The following is a 20,433-nucleotide window of genomic DNA, read 5'->3' as shown; positions in this document are numbered from 1 at the left end:
TCGGGACTTGGATATGAAAACTGGGACTTCGGGATACTTCTTGCACGCAAAATGAGGTAAAAACGTGAGAGAGGGAGAGAAAATGAGAAAAGAAACCCGGAACCCTCACATCCCTTCTATAGGGGCTAAAACCCTCGCGTACGCGGGGCGTACCTCTGGGTTACGCTGGGCGTACCGGATATCATGCATGACACACTTCGGATGGGAGGTCCGATGGGAGAGCCTGTGGCCGATGGGACGAGGATCCTATCCTCTGGTACGCAGGGTGTAATCCTTTACGTGGCCGATGGCCCATGTGGTAACCGATCCGGGAGGGAGTGACTTTAATCAATCCTTTGCAGCTCCTTTAAATGTGACAGGAAGCATGCGTAGTAGCTGGATCTCGCGGGGCACATTAGGTATATTGAAGTAATCCGCCACATCATTTACTTCATCTAAGTGCTTATAGGCATCTTCATGATCTCTCCCGTGAAAAGGTATCTCCTTGAGTTGAGCGAGAATATGGCCCTTTAGTTCAAACGTAACGGTAGCGGGGATCGCGGGTTGCACAAGTCCCGGGCCGGTGTCATCACGCATCCTTTTCTTCCACTCCCCCATGGGGATTTCGTCAATATTAGCCATAGCGGTGGCTAAGTCTTCTTCAAACTCGGATGTGTGCTCGCTTTCTTCTTCGGTCTCGTAGTCGGTGTCTTTTGGGATCGGATCTTCGGTTGTCAACGATGCACTGGATTCTCCTGCTTTGCTGCTCCTTTTCTTGCTAAAAACGGATTTGATGTTTTTGAGTGGTGAGTTCTTTGAAGAAGCGGTTTCTCCAACGGTTTTGCCCTTGTTTCTTCTTAATGTGGTTTCCGGATCTTCAAGAGGGGGAACTAGAGGCGTAGCAGATCCTCGGGTCATTAACCAACTGCAAACAAAAACAAAACAAAACGCGTAAAAAAGAACAAAAATTAAATCTGATTCAGCGTCAGACTCGCCGAGTCGGGGCGAATGCACTCGGCGAGTTCAAGTTAAAATCAGCGATAATTTTTTTTTTTTTTGACTAAAAAAAAAAACTTAAACAAAAATGAAACAGAAATTAACTTTGTATAAGATAAATCTTACACAAATGATCGATTGAATTAGAATTTTAATGCTAATTTTAGAACCGTTCCCCGGCAACGGCGCCAAAAACTTGATGTGTGTAAAATTCACTTAGTTTTAATCCTACTTTAATTATCAAATAACACACAAAAGGCAGTGAACCTATCAATTATGGTATAGCTAAATAAGTAGGGTATCGAACACAGGGAACGGCAAATTAAATTAAAAACTAATTCTATCTAAGTTGATTAAGCAAATAGGGGTTTTTTCTATAGTTTTACAAGACTAGAAACTTACTAACTAAAACTAATGCAAGACTAGAAAAGAACAAATTAACTAGATTCAATAATGGGAAAGAAACTTCTGTTTAGTTCAACTCGGTTAACTTTATGGTTGATTTTAAGGTAATAGTGCAATGGATTAATTCTTTCGTTGGTTACCAATTCAAGTGATTAAGTTTGTGTTCACTACCCTAATCCTTAGCAAATAAACTAATTCAAACAGTGGCCAATTGCTTAATTTAATTATATTTACTAGATTAATTATTCGGGTTAAGTTAGACTTGCAATAGCTAATTAATTCGTTATTCTTAATTAACCTCTTGTTCGATGATCATCTTACAAGCTTGCACATGATTTAACTTAATTTCCTTATTAATCCTAGTTTCATGTTCATTAATTCTAGACATATGGTATAGTGGTCACATATCATATGAGGTTGATAATCAATAGATGTTCATGCTAATCAATTATCTTCCTATTAACAGAAAATTAATTATCATTCATACACAAGGTTCTTTAGCAAGCTAAAATAACAATTAATCACCAACTTGGAATTAATCCTACCAATCAATCAAACCATATTGTCAACTTTGTATTCCCAAACAGAAGTATAAAGAAATTAGTTCATAACTAGGGTAAATAACAGCAAACAAATAAGTTCAAGTTGCTTAATCATGTTGACAAAACAAAAGAATTAAATAGAATGGTGAAATTACGCCTTAATTACTCCCGGGATTGGATTCTAGCTTCTTTGGTCGACTTCTAGGGTTCTTCTGGCTCCTTATTCGCAGCTAAGCACTTCTAAAACTTCCCAGAATTCTCCCTTCTCGAATTGTAGAGTTATCTTTATATATGCGTTCCGACTCGTCGAGTCATATGGTGACTCGTCGAGTCCCTCTCACAATAGTCGTAATCTGATAACTATCTTGACTTCCGAATGCTTATCTTTCTGAATCTGCGACCGGACTCGTCGAGTCAAGGGGCAACTCGACGAGTAGAAGCCTTTTATGGGTGTTTTCTTTCTTCTTTCCACTCTTGAGCTCCTAACCGCTTCTCTTACTTCCTTTCGCTTCCGAGCTTCATCTTTGGACTGAAAAACATAATTTAACACTTTTAAGTACCTTTTGTCCATAATATGCAACAATTTAGCTAATATATGAATAATAAACTACACTTAATACACACTAAATATGCACATATCACACCATCTCCAATTTCTATTCTCGAATCGTCTGAAAAGCCACCACCTTCCCCATGACAAAAATTGACAATTTTAACCCAAAGAGGTCTATTGTCATTAAGAAACCGCCACTTCTATTTATAAAGAATGCCGAAGTTAAAAACATCCAAACTACCAACCCCAAAGACCTACAAGTTTCTTATTTAAAAAGTAAAAATTTGCTTTAGGGGTTTATAGTTTCATACGGGGATAATGACTTAGAAGGGTAATAACGTTTCTCGTTTGTCCATATTAGGTCCTTAATGTATTTTTTTTGTGTATTACACCATTAAGTTTGTTATAACCGTTTAGAAATAATCCATTTTACCGGTTTCTTCCTGTTAAAATGACTATTTGTAAACGGTTATAATAACCTTAATAATGTAATACGCACAAAAAATACGTTAGGAACCTAAAATGGATAAATAGAAAACGTTATTACACTCCTAAGTCATTATCCCAAAATAAAAATATCCCATTTTTAGGCCATAAACAATCACAAATCGTTGAATCGTGGCGATGCCACTATTTATGAATTCTTTATTTTTTACTACTATAATAAGAACACAAAATATTAAATATTTATATAGTATTACGAAACAGAATTTGTTCTCAATCTAACAAAAGTAACGAAACATAACATGTTTTTATTTACTATGAAGCAGTCAGTATCACCTAATGGCATTTTTTTCATAACATGTTTTTATTTACTATGAAGCAGTCAGTATCACCTAATGGCATTTTTTTCATGACGTTAAGAGTTTGAGTCCTTAAGGCATCCACAATACATTGAACTCGATAGAATTCAATGGATTGCTATATCATCTTTTTATAATCCATACAATTTTATCATTTTTTTTCCTACTATGCATTGAACTCTATAAAGTTTAATAGAATATTACAAAATATAATTTATAGTAAATATTTAAGAATTAAAAACTTTCATTTTTCTCATTAAAGAGTTCAATGACCATTGAACTCCAAATCCATTGAATGCCAATATGGCATCTCACAATAGTGGAGTTTCATCCATTGAATAAAATATAGATTTGTCACCTCATTCAACTCTTTCATTGTAAATGTTGTTAGTGAAATAACAAATAATTTTAGAAGTAAATTAAAGTGAATCATATCTCTTAATGTCAAATATAATCAATTAATAACTTTGAATGCAATGAGTTATTTTGTGGCTTCAAAAGATAAAAAGGGATAATTAAATGTAAAATTCCCATGATTGTTTAGGTTCCTAAATAAATTCATATATAAATAAGGTTTTTAGTGAGTTTATAGATATATTTTCCTTTTATTTACGAGTTTCTCTATTTACAAACATAATATACTAAATTTTATGATTTCAAATAAATCATCATTAATACTTTGAGATTCTCAACCATCTAATTAAGCAAAATCAATAAATAGTTTTCGTTGCTCCCCTTTAAAAGAAAATTTTCATATCATTGACATTTAAAACACAATAAAAACCATTATGACGTGATCATGTTTAGATTATTTCCTACCTCGAAATTACCATATTACCCCAAACATACCCCTTTTAAATTGCTCTTTCCAACCAATTGTAGGGGCATTTCGTGTCAATTCCGTAAGAAGAAGACATCATTGGTATCAACCTTAAAATTCTTCCCAAAAATATGTTTATTACCATTATTGTGAGTAACATATGATTACATTACTATATGGGGCCCACACAAGAATCAACGACTAAGATTAATTCATAATTTGGAACTTTTAAGCCTATATTTAGTCTATAGTGCATAGCTTCATTTTTCACATGAGAGCTAGAACGAGAAATCGACAAGAAACACTGTAATTGGAATCGAGGTATCCTTATCTTTTTTTTTTTTTTTTTTTTTTTTTTATCATTCTAAACATTATGGATTTAAGGTTTAGATTTTTTTATTTCTTTAAATAAAAATCTGAAGACAAAAACTCTTGAGAGAAAGTAGGGGGTTTTGATGAGTGAAATAGTAAAGTAATTTGATTCCTTGTATTATTTATATTGAAAGCCATTCTATTTGTTCTGGCAAAGTTCCCATGATTGTCCATTTGCGTTGAGAGCTCTATTCCAAGTCACTATCTTGTTTTCTCTTTCTAAGATCCGCTTTCTCTCTCTAAAATCTTTGAGTTCGTTTCGTTCGTTTCGTTCCTCTTCCTTTCTGGGTTTGTTTGTTTGTCTTCAACAAAGTTCAAAAAAATCCAAAATTCTCTAAATCTTTGTGTCTTTCTTGATTCTTGATTCTTGATTCTTGTTCCCTGTTTCCACTGTTTCATCACCCTGGACTGATTTTTAAAACTTTTTTCACCAAAAGGAAAAAAGATGACAGTTGAGGAAATTAGAGGGGGTGTTTTGGGTAATGAAATTGACAGGTTTCCCATTGGGATGAGAGTTCTTGCTGTTGACGATGATCCAACTTGCTTGAAATTATTAGACGGGCTTCTAAGAAAATGTCAATATCAAGGTTAGTTTTTTTTTTTTTTTTTTTTCAATTTTTTGTGCTTCAAATTGACTTGGGTTTTTTCATAAACAATCGTTCCTCCTTGAGTTATAAGCGAATTCTGTCTTAATTTGTAGTTCTAGTCAACAATTTTCAAGTATGGATATTGACACAATTATGGACTACATATGATGAATTTGACCTTTTTCTTTTAGGGTTTCAATCCATTGACCTTACGAATGTTTTATGTGTTCATAATCAATGGTTTCGATTTTTACTTTTCACAGTTACAACAACAAATCAAGCGATAACAGCATTAAAGATGCTAAGGGAAAATAGAAACCGATTCGATTTGATCATTAGCGATGTTTACATGCCAGACATGGATGGTTTCAAGCTTCTCGAACTCGTTGGCCTCGAAATGGACTTACCCGTTATCAGTAAGCCCAAAACACTTTAATTTTACCATAATTTTAAGGAATAATAAAATAAATGACCATTTTATAATGTAATATTTAACAAATTTACAATCTTTTTGTTCAATTGCATAAAATGACCACCAATTTTGAAACCGAATCCAAAAAATTACAAAATTACATTTTAGTTACAAAACCGTGAATTTTTTTTTCACTGTTCAGTTGAGAAATTCCAAAATTTTGCACTGACAAAAAGGGTGCAATTTGACAATTATATGAACAATTTCACAATAATAATTGCAATATAGGATTTATTTTTCAGAATGAAATTTTTATTTCAATTTTTTTTGGTGGTGGGGACCATTCAGAAATCAAGTTTGCGATTTGAGACTAAACAATTTATCAAATATCATAAAACGGTAATTTATTATTTGTGATTTAAGGTTGTTTTTCGAAAATTAATGAAGTTTTTCAAAATGGTTTCAGTGTTATCAGGAAACAGTGACCCAAAGCTTGTAATGAAGGGGATCACTCATGGTGCTTGTGATTATTTAGTGAAGCCAGTTCGTCTTGAGGAGCTAAGAAACATATGGCAGCATGTGATTAGGCGAAAAGTTGAGTCAAAATCGCAGTCAAAGTCAAAGTCAAACAACGATCATGATAAATCGGATCAAGGGACTGAAAATGGAGATCAGAATGTGAAGTCGAATAGAAAAAGAGGAATTGAAGATGAAGATGTTGAAGAAAATGGACATGAAAGTGATGATCCATCGGCTCCAAAGAAGCCTCGTGTTGTTTGGTCAATTGATCTTCATAGAAAGTTTGTTGCTGCTGTTAATCAATTGGGGATTGAGAGTGAGTCCTTTTTGGTAATTTTACATATTGGGTGTGGATAACAATTTGACTAAAAGTTGGTTTTTTGGTGTAAATTATGTATGCAGAAGCTGTGCCTAAAAGGATTCTTGATTTGATGAATGTGGATGGAATTACTAGGGAAAATGTAGCAAGTCATCTCCAGGTACGTGAATAAATGACCGTTTTACCCTTGTGTCTAAGGGAATTTATAAATTCAACAGTATGTTGCTTTTTTGGACCGAATGAACCATGTTAGTGTGAGTAAACGACCATTTTATCCTTCTGTTTACAAGGGCATTTGTAAGTAACTATGAAAGAAAAAGTTCATTCTTGGTGACTGAATGTGAAAAATAGCGTTTTTTTGGGAATTATATGCTCAAAAGTCTGTTTCGTTTTTGTACCGAAAGAAACATATAAATGTGAGTAAATGACTGTTTTACCCTTTTGTTTACAAGGGCATTTACAGTTAAGTTTGATAGAAAAGATTCATTCGTGGTAACTAAATGGGAAAAAGATCGACTTTCTTTTGACAATTATTTTCAAACTGGTTCTTTCTTTGTCCGAATGAACCATCTTAATGAGATTAAATGACCGTTTTACCCTTTCGTTTACAAGGGCATTTACAATTAACTTTGAAAGAAATTTTATTCTTTGTGCCTAAACAGGAAAAAGATAGGTTTTCTTTTGTCAATTATATGTTGAAAATGAAAAAAAAAAAAAAATCCCTTTTTTGGCAATTATGCTAATTTGATCTTCTTGTTTACAGAAATATAGGCTTTACCTAAAGAGGATCAGTCATCAAGCTAATATGGTGGTTGCATTTGGTGGAAGCAAAGATGCATCTTCTTACATAAGGATGAATTCTCTTGATGGACTTGGAGATTTTAGGACAATGTCATCTACAGGAAGATTGCCAGGTGGCGCCTATGCGCCATCTGGCATGCTTGGTAGGCTCAACAGTGCAACGGGTGTGACCCTTCATAGCCTCACGGGCCCACCCATGGTCCAACCAAACCATACCCAAAACAAGTTGCAGCCAGTTGTATCGGCTATGCCCCCAAATCAACAAAATTTGAATTTTTTTCAGGGGATTCCAACATCTTTTGACCTTGAGCATCAACAATATAGTAATAAACCGAATACACAAATTGCAGATTTTGGTTCGGTTGAAGAATCTCGAATCTTTACAGGTACCCAATTGATTAGTTTTGATTCTATTAATGAATCTTGAATCTTTAGAAATGCATCATTGATGGATATCGATTCCATTGATGAATCTTGAATCTTTGGGAGTCCTCATTGATGGAATCCGATTATATTGATAAATTATGAATCTTTAGTAACAACCAATTGACATATTCTGATTCCGTTGATGAATCTTGAATCTTTTCAAGTATTCCATTGCCGGATTCCGATTCCATTATGGAATCTTGAATCTTTTGGAGTACCCTATTGATGGATTCTGATTCCTTTGATGAATCTTGAATCTTCACTAGTACCCTATCTATAGATTCCGATTCCATTGATGAATCTTGAATCTTTACTAGTACCCTATCTATAGATTCCGATTCCATTGATGAATCTTGAATCTTTACTAGTACCCTATTTATAGATTCCGATTCCATTGATGAATCTTGAATCTTTACTAGTACCCTATTTATAGATTCCGATTCCATTGATGAATCTTGAATCTTTACTAGTACCCTATTTATAGATTCCGATTCCATTGATGAATCTTGAATCTTTACTAGTACCCTATTTATAGATTCCGATTCCATTGATGAATCTTGAATCTTTACTAGTACCCTATTTATAGATTCCGATTCCATTGATGAATCTTGAATCATTACGAGTATCCTTTTGATGGATTCCAATTCCATTGATGAATCTTGAACCTTTGGGAGTACCCCATTGATGGATTCTGATTCCATTCATGAATCTTTGATCTTTAAGGTTACCCCATTGACGGATTCCGACTCCATGGTTGAATAATGAATCATTACAAGTATCCCCATTGATAGATTATGAATTCATTGATGAGTCATGTATCTTTGAATATTTACAGGTACCAAACTGGCTGATTTCAATTCCATTGATGAATCTAGGATCTTTACAGGTGCACCCATTTAACAAGATTTCAATTCCATGATGTATCTTCAATGTTTATCAGTTTTCAACAAAAAAAAATTTTTTTGAATATTCTTGAATGTTTACAGGTTCTAGCACCTTCACGGATCCAAGTGCAGTTCTTGGAAGTCAATCTATTTTAAAGCTATCTTCTACAGGCCCGGAATCTCTTAATCTTCTTTCAACTAGTTCACCCTTTCTTGATAATCAGTCAACAAACTTCTCTTCAAATCAACTGCCAATCGAAAACTACAGTTATCCTGTTACTGTTAATGGCGGATTTGCTTCCAACATCACCACTACCGCCTCTGTGCCTCTTGAACCTACTGGTGGTGGTTTGGTTGGTGACATTATTCGGAATGCTAATCAATCTTTATCAAATCAAAACCAAAATCACATCCAAAAAAGCGGGCTATATACTGGTAGCAAACAAGATTATATCCAATACTCTCACAATGCTTTTAGCACACTAGCCTCTTCAGCTGCTGCTGCTGGTGGTGGTTTGGGTGGTGGTCTGGTGAGCCATGGTAGATCAAATGGTGGTGGTGGTGGTGGTGGTTCAACCCTTACCCAAACCGAGAAGCTAAGTATGCGCTCCAATGAAGATTTTCCATTTGATCAGACAAAATTGCAAGGTGGTTTTGTTGCAAACGATGGTTATGGTTCATTGGATGATCTTATGACTGGAATGATGAAAAGGGTACAATCTTTTCTTCTATTTTTTTTGTTGAAACTATTTCCTCTTTGATGAGTCGACTCACTTGCCATGGAAAACATTCAAAATGAGTCAAACTCTGTTCAAGGAACCCTAACTAACATCTTTTTGTGCAATTTTTATGATTCTTAGGAGCAAGAGTCTACAATCATAATGGATGGAGAATTCGGATATGATGATTATGGTTTTGGGCCGAATGATGATTCTAGTTAGGTGTTTGACTCGTAGAGAAAGATTAAAAAGAGTCTCTGCAACTTCAGCAACTTAGGTTTTTATCGTTTTCCTCGTATGTAATTTAGAGTTGCTCTGGGTTTTTTTTTATCATCATGGATGTGATGGCGAATATTATATTAATTTTGCTTTAGTATTTTTCAGCAATGCATGTTTTTCTTGCAGTTTAATGTTTCATAATGCAAAGGCATATCAATTTCTTGATACTTATGTGGCTTGTAGCACCATGCTTGAAAATAGAACTACCCCATGGTGGTATATTTGTAAATAATGTCAAAGGGTTGTGGTAGTTTTAATTTCAATATGAATTGGGCTTCTTCCTTGTCAAAATTCAATAGGTGTTGGGCTCTTTATAAGCCCAAGACTTTTTGACAACCACCTAACAGGTTGCTCATCTTAGACTAAATCCACATTGTGAGTGTTTTAATTCCAATATGAATTGAAACGTTTTGTTAATACTATGTGAGTTTTAGTTCACCTAATGATATGGACAATTTTATGTAAGTTTTAGTTCCACTATTTGGGTTGTTTGTAGGCACTTTTTATGCTAAGTGCCAAAATACTATTATGTACCTGATATTCTTTTTTAAGGGATAGTAGAAGAACTGGAAATGAGTCCAAATCCAACTAGAATAAACACAAATGATACACTACTTGAAAAGGGTCTTCTTGATGCAAGCTCAAACAAAGCTAAAATAATATTTAATTAGAACTATGCCTATAATCAGTAATACAACACAAACTAAAATGCATAAATAGGAAACAAGAATAAATATATTGGTAAAACATTTATTCTCCTTCCCAACCAAGTTCTCTAGCTCTTCTCTCCCATAAAGAAGTGATCTTTTTTTCTTGTCTCATGAGAGCCTCAGCTTGTTCTCTTGCTTGTTCGCATGTTTCAGTTGCAGTGTTGCATTTTTCAGCCTCTTTTTGATATTGGGAAGCAACCCTTCTTGCTTCACCAAATGTAATGTTCATATGGCGAATGTGTTCTTCCCCTACTGCTTTCTGTAGTTTAAGCTCTTCTGATAGTAAATCCACAAATTGTTTCTCCATTTCTTCTTTGAGATCTGGATCATCCTTCCCACAATCTGGTTTTTGGAAAAGAATCATTAGATTATACTATAAAAAAGGTAATCAAAGATAAAGAATGAGTTGGTGAGAGAGCTCACCTGTGACAGAAAGATTGACCAAGCCTGCAAAAAGAAATGTAGATATACCAGTTTTAGTATAATTTGATCTTAAGTAATCAAGAATTATGGGTATTTTGAAGTACCAAAGGTCCAAAACCTAGATCTTTCTCCTCATATTCAAATTCAAGAAATAGAAATCAAATTAGGTATTCGCTAATTTCGCAAAGAATGAAAAACTTATTAGAAACTCCGGATCAAATACGACCAAACTAATGAGGAAAACGAACAAGAAATCAATGAAAAGCGAGACATGGATAATAATAGCGAGCAGAAATTGGGCTTTATCGTCAAATTCTATTGAAATTCAAAATTTTGGATAAACCCAAATCATATAGGGTAAAAAAGCTAATAATCAGATCGAATACCAAAAAAAAAAAAGGGTTTGATTACCAGGAGCGAGCTTGAGAAGGGAGAGAGGAGGAGGGCAATCACAGATGCATGGAGTACAATGGATCGAAGAACCGGGTTTCAAATTAAACCCCCGTTTGAGCTTCCAATAAAGAGCTGGCCCAGATACACACAATGCTGAAATCACAGCCAAAATTACCAAACAACACCGGAAACAAGACCCAGATCTCCTTGTCATCTCTCGTCCACTCGCGATTCGGTTATCTCTCAGTGTGTGTGGAAGCTGTATGTGATCTCATGGAGTAAAGCTCTTTTATTGAAGAGTTTATTGGGAATCTATCGTGTCAGTATTTATGATGAAGAAAGGGATTTTGCACTTCCCCGACCAGCTCTCTTTAGAGGATTTATTATTCATCAGTTTTTGTACGCGATAACGGCATTTTGCCCTTTCAAGTTTCAACCCTAATGCTAAAATTATATATAAAATAAAAAAAAAATTATCACATTGAATTTTTGGACTAATCACAAAAATCCAGGAAAAGGTTGTGTATAGGATTGTATATATTTCAAATAGTAATCACAAAATAATCACATATTTAAAGAATATGGGTTTCATAAAGTGATAAAAACTACTTCAATTCGTAGAAGATTTTTTCAAAAATATTGAGTTTACAACTTTTTGCGAGACACTTAATTTCCGTGATACATCTTTTCTATGATAGTAGTGAATTTGAATTTTTAAGATAACTTTAAATTTCTTGAGGTATATATGTGTGCTAATTAGTGAGCATATTTTACATCTAAAAGTGAGTTTCAAATACCTAGGGTCTATGATCCATAAGAAATGAGATGTGGAGGAAGATGTTACACACGACATAAAGATATGATGGCTAAAGTGGAGGGCATCGATGAAAGTTTTGTGTGACAAAAACGTGCCCTTAAAACTAAAAGGGGAATTTTATAAAGTGGCGATTAGGTCAACGTTGTTGTATGTGTCTAGTTTTGTTGTATGAGTCCGAATGTTGGCCAATTAAAAAGGAATATGAGAGGAAGATGAAGGTCGCATAAATACGAATGATGAGGCGACCATGTGGAAGAACAACGGTGTACCAGATTCCTAACATGATAATTAGAAATTTGCTGGGAGTGGCATGAGAAATTAAGGAAATGAATATTATGATGGTTTGGACATGTTTATAGAAGACACATGTCGGTGGTTATAAAGAGAGTGGTGACAATCGCAATCGAAGGTGTGAAGAAGAGAGTTAGCCTGATGATAAAGTTGGAAGACAATGAGAGATTAAACTTGAAGGGGTTAGCTCTTATTGGGGACATGAAGGTTTACACCAACTCCAATGGAACACTAAAACAACATTTTAGAGGCAAAAAAGGGACTATTTCATTCCAACCAACCTCTAAATATCATCATTTTAGTGTGTTAGATAGCTTCGTATACCAAATATGAAGGCTAAAACACATTGCCACTAAAAATCACCATTTTAGTATGTGATTGGATTGGAAACATCATTTTAGTGTGTAAACATCACCATTTTAGTGTTTTCCATTGAAGTTGGTCCTAGAATTAGGGCGATCGAGTCATAGTGACCTATTATGGGGAATAATTTCCTTTTATTTGTTATTGCTTGCTTATCAGTTTCATCCACTTACTCATGTTTCAAACTGGTTTCAACGAGTGTTAGTATTGTATGTCATTTGCTTGCTTTTGTGTCTACTTCCAATACTTGTTTATCGATTCATGTTGTACCGATTGACCCTTCCCCTATCTACTTACATACAAACTTATCTCGTTTATCAATATATTTGTAGGTACACATCTTTGCTTTTTCTTGTTCATTATGGACTTATGTTTAAAATTCAAAGATCTTATATGTAGGGATCATTTCGGCTTGGACACACTACAATATTTCTTTATTTCTTTACTTTATATTTTATTCTATGCTTTTTTTGTATTTTTATACTTCTTACTCCCCATTACCCATCGGTAAAGGTATAGGGCAGTGTTGTTATGGTTTAACAAATGTGGAAAGTTTGTTTGTGGAATCACTTCATGGATTGAGTTCTCATAATTTCTTTCAATAGTCATGTTCTAATATCTCTTAGTATTGTTCAACAATTTGTTCTTTCAATCAAAATGTGAGTTCGTTACATGATTGTACCTTTGAGTTTGTGTAAACCATCGTACCTTTAAAAACACCTCTAGTCCAACTTTCACTATTGGCACCAAGTTCTGTGATAGATCTATCTAATTTTTGTATAGTTTTACGTACTACATTTCTTGTGAGATTCTATTACTGGTGCCAAGTTTTGTGACAAAACTTTCAGTGCAAAGTTTTGTGATGAATTCATCTAATTTTTTGTATGGTTTTCCATTGTCCATTTCGTGTGAGATTTAATTATTGTGGTAATATTGAATGTGAGAACGAAGAAATCAAGGAAGACAAATCTATTTTAATTTTTATTATTCAAGCTAGGCGTAAAATGCAGCACCAAAATTTGTTGGTTTGATTTACTGAATACCGATGGTTGAAAAGGAAAGTTGAAGCTCGCCCTACATTTTTAATATAATAGGAAATTTAATTCCTCAATTATTAGGAATGGTGATATTTTAGAATTTTAATACTTTTCTTGTTTGTGAAGATGAAGATTTTAGGGCCCAAGTTTATTTTAGAACGATGCAAATTCTGAATGAAAGATATTTAAGTCTAATAATATAGGCTTCATTGCCAAATAAATTCCATCACACAATCCCTCACTGAGAATGATGAAGGTTTGTGGGTTTAAACAGATGTTAACTATTAGTTATTTACTATATCGTTGGGTTCAAATCTATATAGCATATATGTATTATTGTGAAGTAGCTATTATTTACCATCCATTATACTTAACATGAAATACTCACATGTGCATGCTATACGATTTTCTGATTAAATAAAGTTACATCCAAAATCAAGCATAATGAATAATACAAAGTGACAACGATTAACATGAATTGGAAATTAAATGACTTTAGTGTTTGTTCAAGTCTAATATCAATGAAGATAGTGGCAAGATTAGACTACTGAGATGGTTGGTAAGTTGGTTATACCTTGGAGCTTTTGAACACATATCATCTCACGATAGTGTTAGCAAGTGAATGATTGAGTGGTAGGGTCATATCATATTCAGCAACACCTAAAAGCACCCAAAAAAGATTGAAAATCACCCTTGGATCATTAGGGATGATGGATGATTTACTTGTGGCATAAAGTTCTTATAAATTATAATACAAAATCGAGTTACAAGTTTTCTTAGTTGTACTGTTGTAGCTCCGATCATTCCCTTTATATTTATCGAGAAGGTCGAAGATATGATGTGTTTACTACTTTATGTCGATGGTACCATTCTTACTATTTTATTTCAATGATATTATTCTTATTACATCCTTTCACACATTAAAGGAACCTTTTTTTTGGGAAAATGTGTTGAAGTTTCCAAGAAAGATATAGGTATGTTAGTTATTTTCTCAATAAACGTGAATTTTCAAAACAATTTTTCGTTTTTCAAACAACATAAACCATCATTCAATATTCTCAAATCTCATGTTTAGCAAATGTCATCATAATAAAAATACATCCCAAGATCATAAAATAAATCTTCCGGCAGTGTGTACAGATCATGCATGCGCCTTCCCACGGTCCTCGCTCGTACCTGAAACACATAACACAACAACTGTAAGCATAATGCTTAGTGAGTTCCCCAAAATACCACTTACACACATACGCCGTTCCAGGCCATGACCTTTCGGTCCATGTGTCTCAGGGGACTTCCGTCCCAACCCGGTAAACCTTCCGGTCCTACCTGTGTCGACCTTCCGATCCATAACTCACTGACCTTCCGGTCCACATCATAATGCCTTCCGGCCCATAACAAGCATAACATACATAGCACATACAAAACGGTTAACTAATCACATACAATGCATATATCTTATAGCATATCCGACCTTCCGGTCACACATAGGTACCCTTCTAGGTACAGTATAGTGAGAATACTCACCTCTGATATCTCGGTAAAGCACTGACTCGGTAGAAATACGATCTAGCCTCCGCCTAAACACATAAAGCAAATACTCCCATAAATATAACTATACTCCAACCTTTCTTAACATCCTTAGAAGGGTAAAAGACCATTTTACCCCTCTTCTGGCTCAAAAGGCCTCACTGCTAACCAAACCCTAAAAGTCAACCAAAGTCAACGGTCAAACTTTGACCCGACTCGGCAAGTGCACTTGGGCAACTCGGCGAGTCCACTTGTGTCCACTTAACTTTTTAGTCCCATTTAACACGTCGAGTCCCTCCCTTTACTCGACGAGTCCCCAAGCAAGAATCGCGGGGCTACCCTGACTCAACTCGCCGAGTCCCAAGAACAACTCGTCGAGTACATGCCATGCACAAGTTCTATTAACCTCCTGAGGTCAGATCTGTTCCTCAAATCCATAGATCTGTCCTTCCCAAGCAATATAATTACGTAAAGCTCGAAACTTGATGCTTATATATATACATAATGGCATCAAATGGTGATTTAGTCCCAAAAATGGCAACCTAAGTCCAATCACCCCACAAAGACTCATAAAGCTTCATGGGTTGAAGTCTCTGGACCCCTTTGAGTCCAGATCCAAACACAAACTCGAGAGGGACTAAATACTCTACATATTCTTCCTCTAAAGGCCATAACAAAGCCCAAACTCTATGAATCAACACCCAAACTGGAGAAGGTCCGAAGGAATACCTTAATATGAAGCCTTTGATCTCTGAAAACACTAGCTTTGCACTTCCTTCAGCCTTCTTTTGCCTTGGTCACCTTTTCCTTCAAATTTTACCAACAATTGATCAACAATGGCCTCTCTTCTCTTCACAAGCGATCTAAGACTCTCTTTGGGGTGTGGTAGCCGCAATGGATGGCCATAAGGGCCTTTAAATAGGCTCCAACCACAGAGGATTAGGGTTTCATTAAATAGCGTGGACTCGCCGAGTCCACTCATGGACTCGCCGAGTCCAACGCGAACCCGGATGATCAACCACGACCCTACTCGACGAGTCTACGCATAAACTCGCCGAGTTCCTTCACATAATCCAAAAAAAATATTAAAATAATATATATGGGATTCCAGATGTTACAAATAATGTCATCCGACACGACTACTGATCGGTTCAGTCACCAAGAGAACATGCTACCGAAATCCAACATGTCGGACATGTAAAACAACAACGACACCTATTAACACTAAACGTAAATTAAGTGTAAACATAGGCCCTTTGTTTCTGGATCAAACCTTGTTTATCATCTTCTAGTTAAAGCCCCATAATGCCTTAAATTCATACGGCTAGACATTTCTTATGTCCCCCATCAAATTTATCTTTACATGCGTACTCCTCATAATGATTACATGACACCTCTCAAAAAGACCATTTGATACATTCGAGGCACTCAAAATTTCGGTGTATATGTCTATAAATTTGCATTCTCTTGACTTTCTACATATATGGATGCTAATCGGACATGTTGCATCAGTACTCGTCTGGATATTGTGTTTTTATGGAACCAATCTCATTTTAATGTTTCATGGTTTTTAAAAATGCACCCACTATATAATGTTCTAGCGCCAAACTAAATATCAAAGAGCAACAAACACCATTTCCAAAACCTGACGGATTCGAAATTTATAACTAGAGTTTCATATACCGGTATGAACAAACTTGTTTAATGTGATAATGTGACTGACATAGTGCCATTATATGTTTCAGTAGTCGTGTTCAAAATTAACATACGAAAGCATATTGAACTTGGAATTAACTTTGTTTGGGAAAAAATAGCTAAATGACAAGTATGGTTTCTCAATATCAACTTGTCAATATTTTTACCAAATAGCTAAAGTATCCTATTCTGGAAAGATCGATGGTATTGTTCCTTAACCTTACAAGAACGGTTCCCAAAGTTATATGAACTAGAGGTAGCGATATGTTTGGTCTCTGATAGGATCGACAGTTCAGGCTTTCACTGGAGATGGAAAACAAATGATTTACATGAGGAAGCATTTGATGATTTTCATATTTTTAGCTCTATGATTCAGGGGACTAACACACAACCGGTACTTAATGGATTTCGATTCAATATGAGCCTCGATGGCAACTACACAGTCAGTATCCTACGCCAAAGGATCGATTCCAATCATACCCCTCTCAATGGAATAGTGATAAATTCATCAAAGGTTGTTCCATTGAAAATTCGATGCTTCATTTGGATGGCAGTTTTGGACAGGCTTCATGTAGCATCAAACTTAGCCAAGAGAGGTGTTAGTTTACAATCTACCCTATGTCCCCTGTGCAATAATGAACAAGAAACAAGTGATCATCTATTAATTAGATGCAGTGTGGCAACGGAGGCTAGAGCTTGGATTCTCAAATGGTACGGCATACATGCCACTCCATTTGACAATGTGGTTGAATTTAGTAACTTTGCAGCTACGTGGGGGAATTGCCTAAGGAAGAGGAAGAAGATCATCACGGTGTTTATGGGATATTGTGATTCATCTGGATGGCTAGGAACAACAAGTTGTTTAAAGGGTTGACAATGAATCTTGCTAAGATTATTGATGAGGTGGTTTCCCTGACTTTTGCTTGGTTCAAGTATAGAACGTCGATGGTAAATTGCAGATGGATTGATTGGAGTATCTTACCCTTTTGTTAATCTTTATTTATGTTTTATGTTTTGCTGCACTCTTATTGTATGTTGTACTTTGCCCTCTATTTAGTTACTTGCTAATTGTGTGACCTTTTATTTTTATATATTTGCTGTTTCCAAAAAAAAAAAAAGTTATCAAATGATTTCACGAATCAGGAGTATATGAGCATGAGATGACCTCTTAATTTGATTGAGGTGGTGAATTAAATAAACATTATGTTTTAAATAGCAACTAGCTATAGCAACATTAACGATCAATGAGAAAGTCAAGCGATGTTTTCTTATAACATATTAGTTTTAGGTTTTAAAAAAATAAACGTAATTAGGTTTACCATCTCCATCCCCATCCCTATTCGCATCCCTATCTCTATCCCAACCCCGGTGGGTACGTAAAATCAAATTACTTCCACTTTGAAAATTGATCTATCCCAAGCTCATCCTAGTCAATCCTCGATCCATGGATGTAAACATTGTTAAAATAAATTATTTGATAATATAGTATGGGTTAGTAAAAAGATATAAAATTCCACCCCATCCTATTCAATTCAATGTCGATTCAGTTATAATGAGGACAATTAACGAACACAAAAATCCAGAGTTTTACTTTCTACATATTCTAATTTATAAGTACAAAACATAATTAAAAGACCCATATGGAAAAATCAACAGAAGGCAGGCTCCTAAGCTTAAATCATCTACCCAATACCAATAGTAAGCATATTTATTATGGGTCGTATGAGGGCGGGTTGAGGAATGAGCGCCTCAGACATAAGTTTGAACGCCATCTTCCTTTTAGGACATGTTGATCTAAAAAACCAAGTGAGTATCAACTAATTTGATAGTTAATGAGGCATATGCAAATTGCAAAGAATAACGACTTTGTGTTACATGTCCATATATGATTTGTGATATGTATTTTTAGAATTATACATGATTTGATGAAACATACAAACGAATACAACATATACATTACTACATGAACTAAATATACATAACCAGTAAACCACAATATCGACCATCTTTTATTTCCCGAATATTGATTTCAACCACCACACGCCCTTGGTGTCAGCCGGAGCACCTTCAGTCTCCGGCGGTGGGTCTGTGTGTGTCGTCTTCTTCAGATTGCTCACATCATACCCTTCTCCCTTCGCTTTCTCAATCAGCTGCTCGTATATCTCATCATCCAGATGGTTTTCTCTGCACAATATCTACACAAAACCCCAATTATACCAATCAATTTCAATACAATTGCACAAACCAATTAACACAAACTATGCGAGATTGAAACATACCCAGAGAGACTTCTTCGAAGGCTGACCAATCAAAGCATACTGATAATCATCATCTAGAAACAGCACCCAGTAATCGCCCGTAACAGGTATGATGGGCAAAAATGGCGGAAGGTAGAATTTCACCTTCAATTTCGCTTCATCGCTATTGGGATCAGCTTTATAAGCAGTTCCTTCAATGAATCCTCTCTTTCCATCACTCCAAGTCTCGTTTAGAACATGAACAGTGCCATCGTCTTTCAGTGTGTATGTAGCCCTTGTATCGGTTCCGTTTTTAGGCTGATTTCTTGATGGAAATGAAGCAATTTCGTACCATCGGCCCATGTATCTCTGTAGATCAACGCCCTTTACAACTTCCATCTCTTTCTTGGCCATGGAGTTTCTGTGTGTGAACTGTGAATAGGAAGGTGATGAATAATGGAAGGAAAGATTCTGGGGAGTATATAATTGATGGGGGGATAGATAAAAGGTGATGTGGAGAATTGATAACCTCACAGTTTATTGGATTGCAAAAATATTTTGAATTTATAAGTATTTTTTATTTTATGTTTTAATATTCTCCAGCTTCCCTCTAAAGATTTATTGTCGACAATGGTTGTCAAAAATAGTCAAAAGTTGAAGATTTATTTTCCAATTGTTGGGTTTTTATATATAGATTGGGAGATTAAACTTCTTTTATGAAATTATCATTGAAAGTTTAATACTATAGTGGAAATTATATAATTTGAGGATATGAATATATTCTGAGGTGAGAAGTAAAGATGTTAAAATATTTGATACTATGTTATAGGTAAAAAAAAAAAAAAAATACGTCCTTTCTTCATTTCCTTGTGTTTCTAAATAAAAAGATAAATCTTAATTAGCGTTAACGAAGACGGTATTTTAGATCTTATTTTGATGTTAAAAAGGATTTTTTGATAAAAATGACTTATTGATCTACGAATGAGAGAAAAAAAAGTTTTTTTTTAAAATGTTTAAATTAATTTTTTAGTGGAAAATATCAATAAGTCAATAAGTTAAAAAGTGTTTAGCTTAAATAAATTATTTGTTTTTTTTTTATCCTAATACGTTATAAGTCATTTCAAAAAATCACAATTTGTTCTTTTTAAAAAAACTCATTTTCAAATGCTAAACAAACAAAAGTTTTAAAAGTTATTGTTAGGTATCCAAACATTTTTTTAAATTTTAAATATTACTAAAAGAGAAACTTTATAACATCATCTTAAATAATCTGGACTATTGATTGTATTTCAATATTATTTTTTCCATCCTTAGATCTAATTGCTGACATCATCTTCCCCATATAGAATGTATTTAATTCCAATAAATTCTTTCCAATCATCAATCAATAACTTACATTCGTTGAAATGGAATGTATTTAATTCCAATAAAAGTTTTCCATATTTTACATCTTGAATTTTCAGTTATGAAGATTTTAATATGATCAATTTTAAAAATATATTACTAACAAATCATTTCAATCAA

The 20,433-nt window shown here is 34.6% G+C and overlaps 3 protein-coding genes across 3 annotated transcripts; 1 reads left to right on the top strand and 2 right to left on the bottom strand.

Annotated features, from left to right (window-relative positions):
* Positions 1-4,528: 4,528 nt before the first annotated feature.
* LOC145010717 (two-component response regulator ARR12-like) lies at positions 4,529-9,557 on the top strand. Its single transcript, XM_078969230.1, has 8 exons — positions 4,529-5,057; positions 5,321-5,473; positions 5,936-6,304; positions 6,391-6,467; positions 7,071-7,494; positions 8,370-8,420; positions 8,521-9,131; positions 9,279-9,557. Exons 1-8 carry the CDS (start codon positions 4,916-4,918, stop codon positions 9,357-9,359), a joined length of 1,908 nt encoding a protein of 635 aa, XP_078825356.1. The 5' UTR covers positions 4,529-4,915; the 3' UTR covers positions 9,360-9,557.
* Positions 9,558-9,989: 432 nt separating this feature from the next.
* Positions 9,990-11,358, bottom strand: NKS1 (ubiquitin-associated protein (DUF1068)). Its single transcript, XM_078972153.1, has 3 exons — positions 10,961-11,358; positions 10,550-10,573; positions 9,990-10,468 (listed from the first exon to the last, which is right to left on the bottom strand). The coding sequence occupies exons 1-3, from the start codon at positions 11,154-11,156 to the stop codon at positions 10,167-10,169; spliced, it is 522 nt and encodes a 173-aa protein (XP_078828279.1). The 5' UTR covers positions 11,157-11,358; the 3' UTR covers positions 9,990-10,166.
* A 7,162-nt stretch (positions 11,359-18,520) lies between these two features.
* Positions 18,521-19,404, bottom strand: LOC145012018 (temperature-induced lipocalin-1-like). Its single transcript, XM_078970782.1, has 2 exons — positions 18,952-19,404; positions 18,521-18,867 (listed from the first exon to the last, which is right to left on the bottom strand). The coding sequence occupies exons 1-2, from the start codon at positions 19,321-19,323 to the stop codon at positions 18,682-18,684; spliced, it is 558 nt and encodes a 185-aa protein (XP_078826908.1). The 5' UTR covers positions 19,324-19,404; the 3' UTR covers positions 18,521-18,681.
* Positions 19,405-20,433: the final 1,029 nt, after the last annotated feature.

Source organism: Lactuca saligna, chromosome 8 (genome assembly GCF_052625555.1).
Source record: "Lactuca saligna cultivar CGN05327 chromosome 8, ASM5262555v1, whole genome shotgun sequence".
NCBI classification, from domain to species: Eukaryota; Viridiplantae; Streptophyta; class Magnoliopsida; order Asterales; family Asteraceae; genus Lactuca; species Lactuca saligna.
This window is presented reverse-complemented; position numbering and strand designations above follow the sequence as displayed.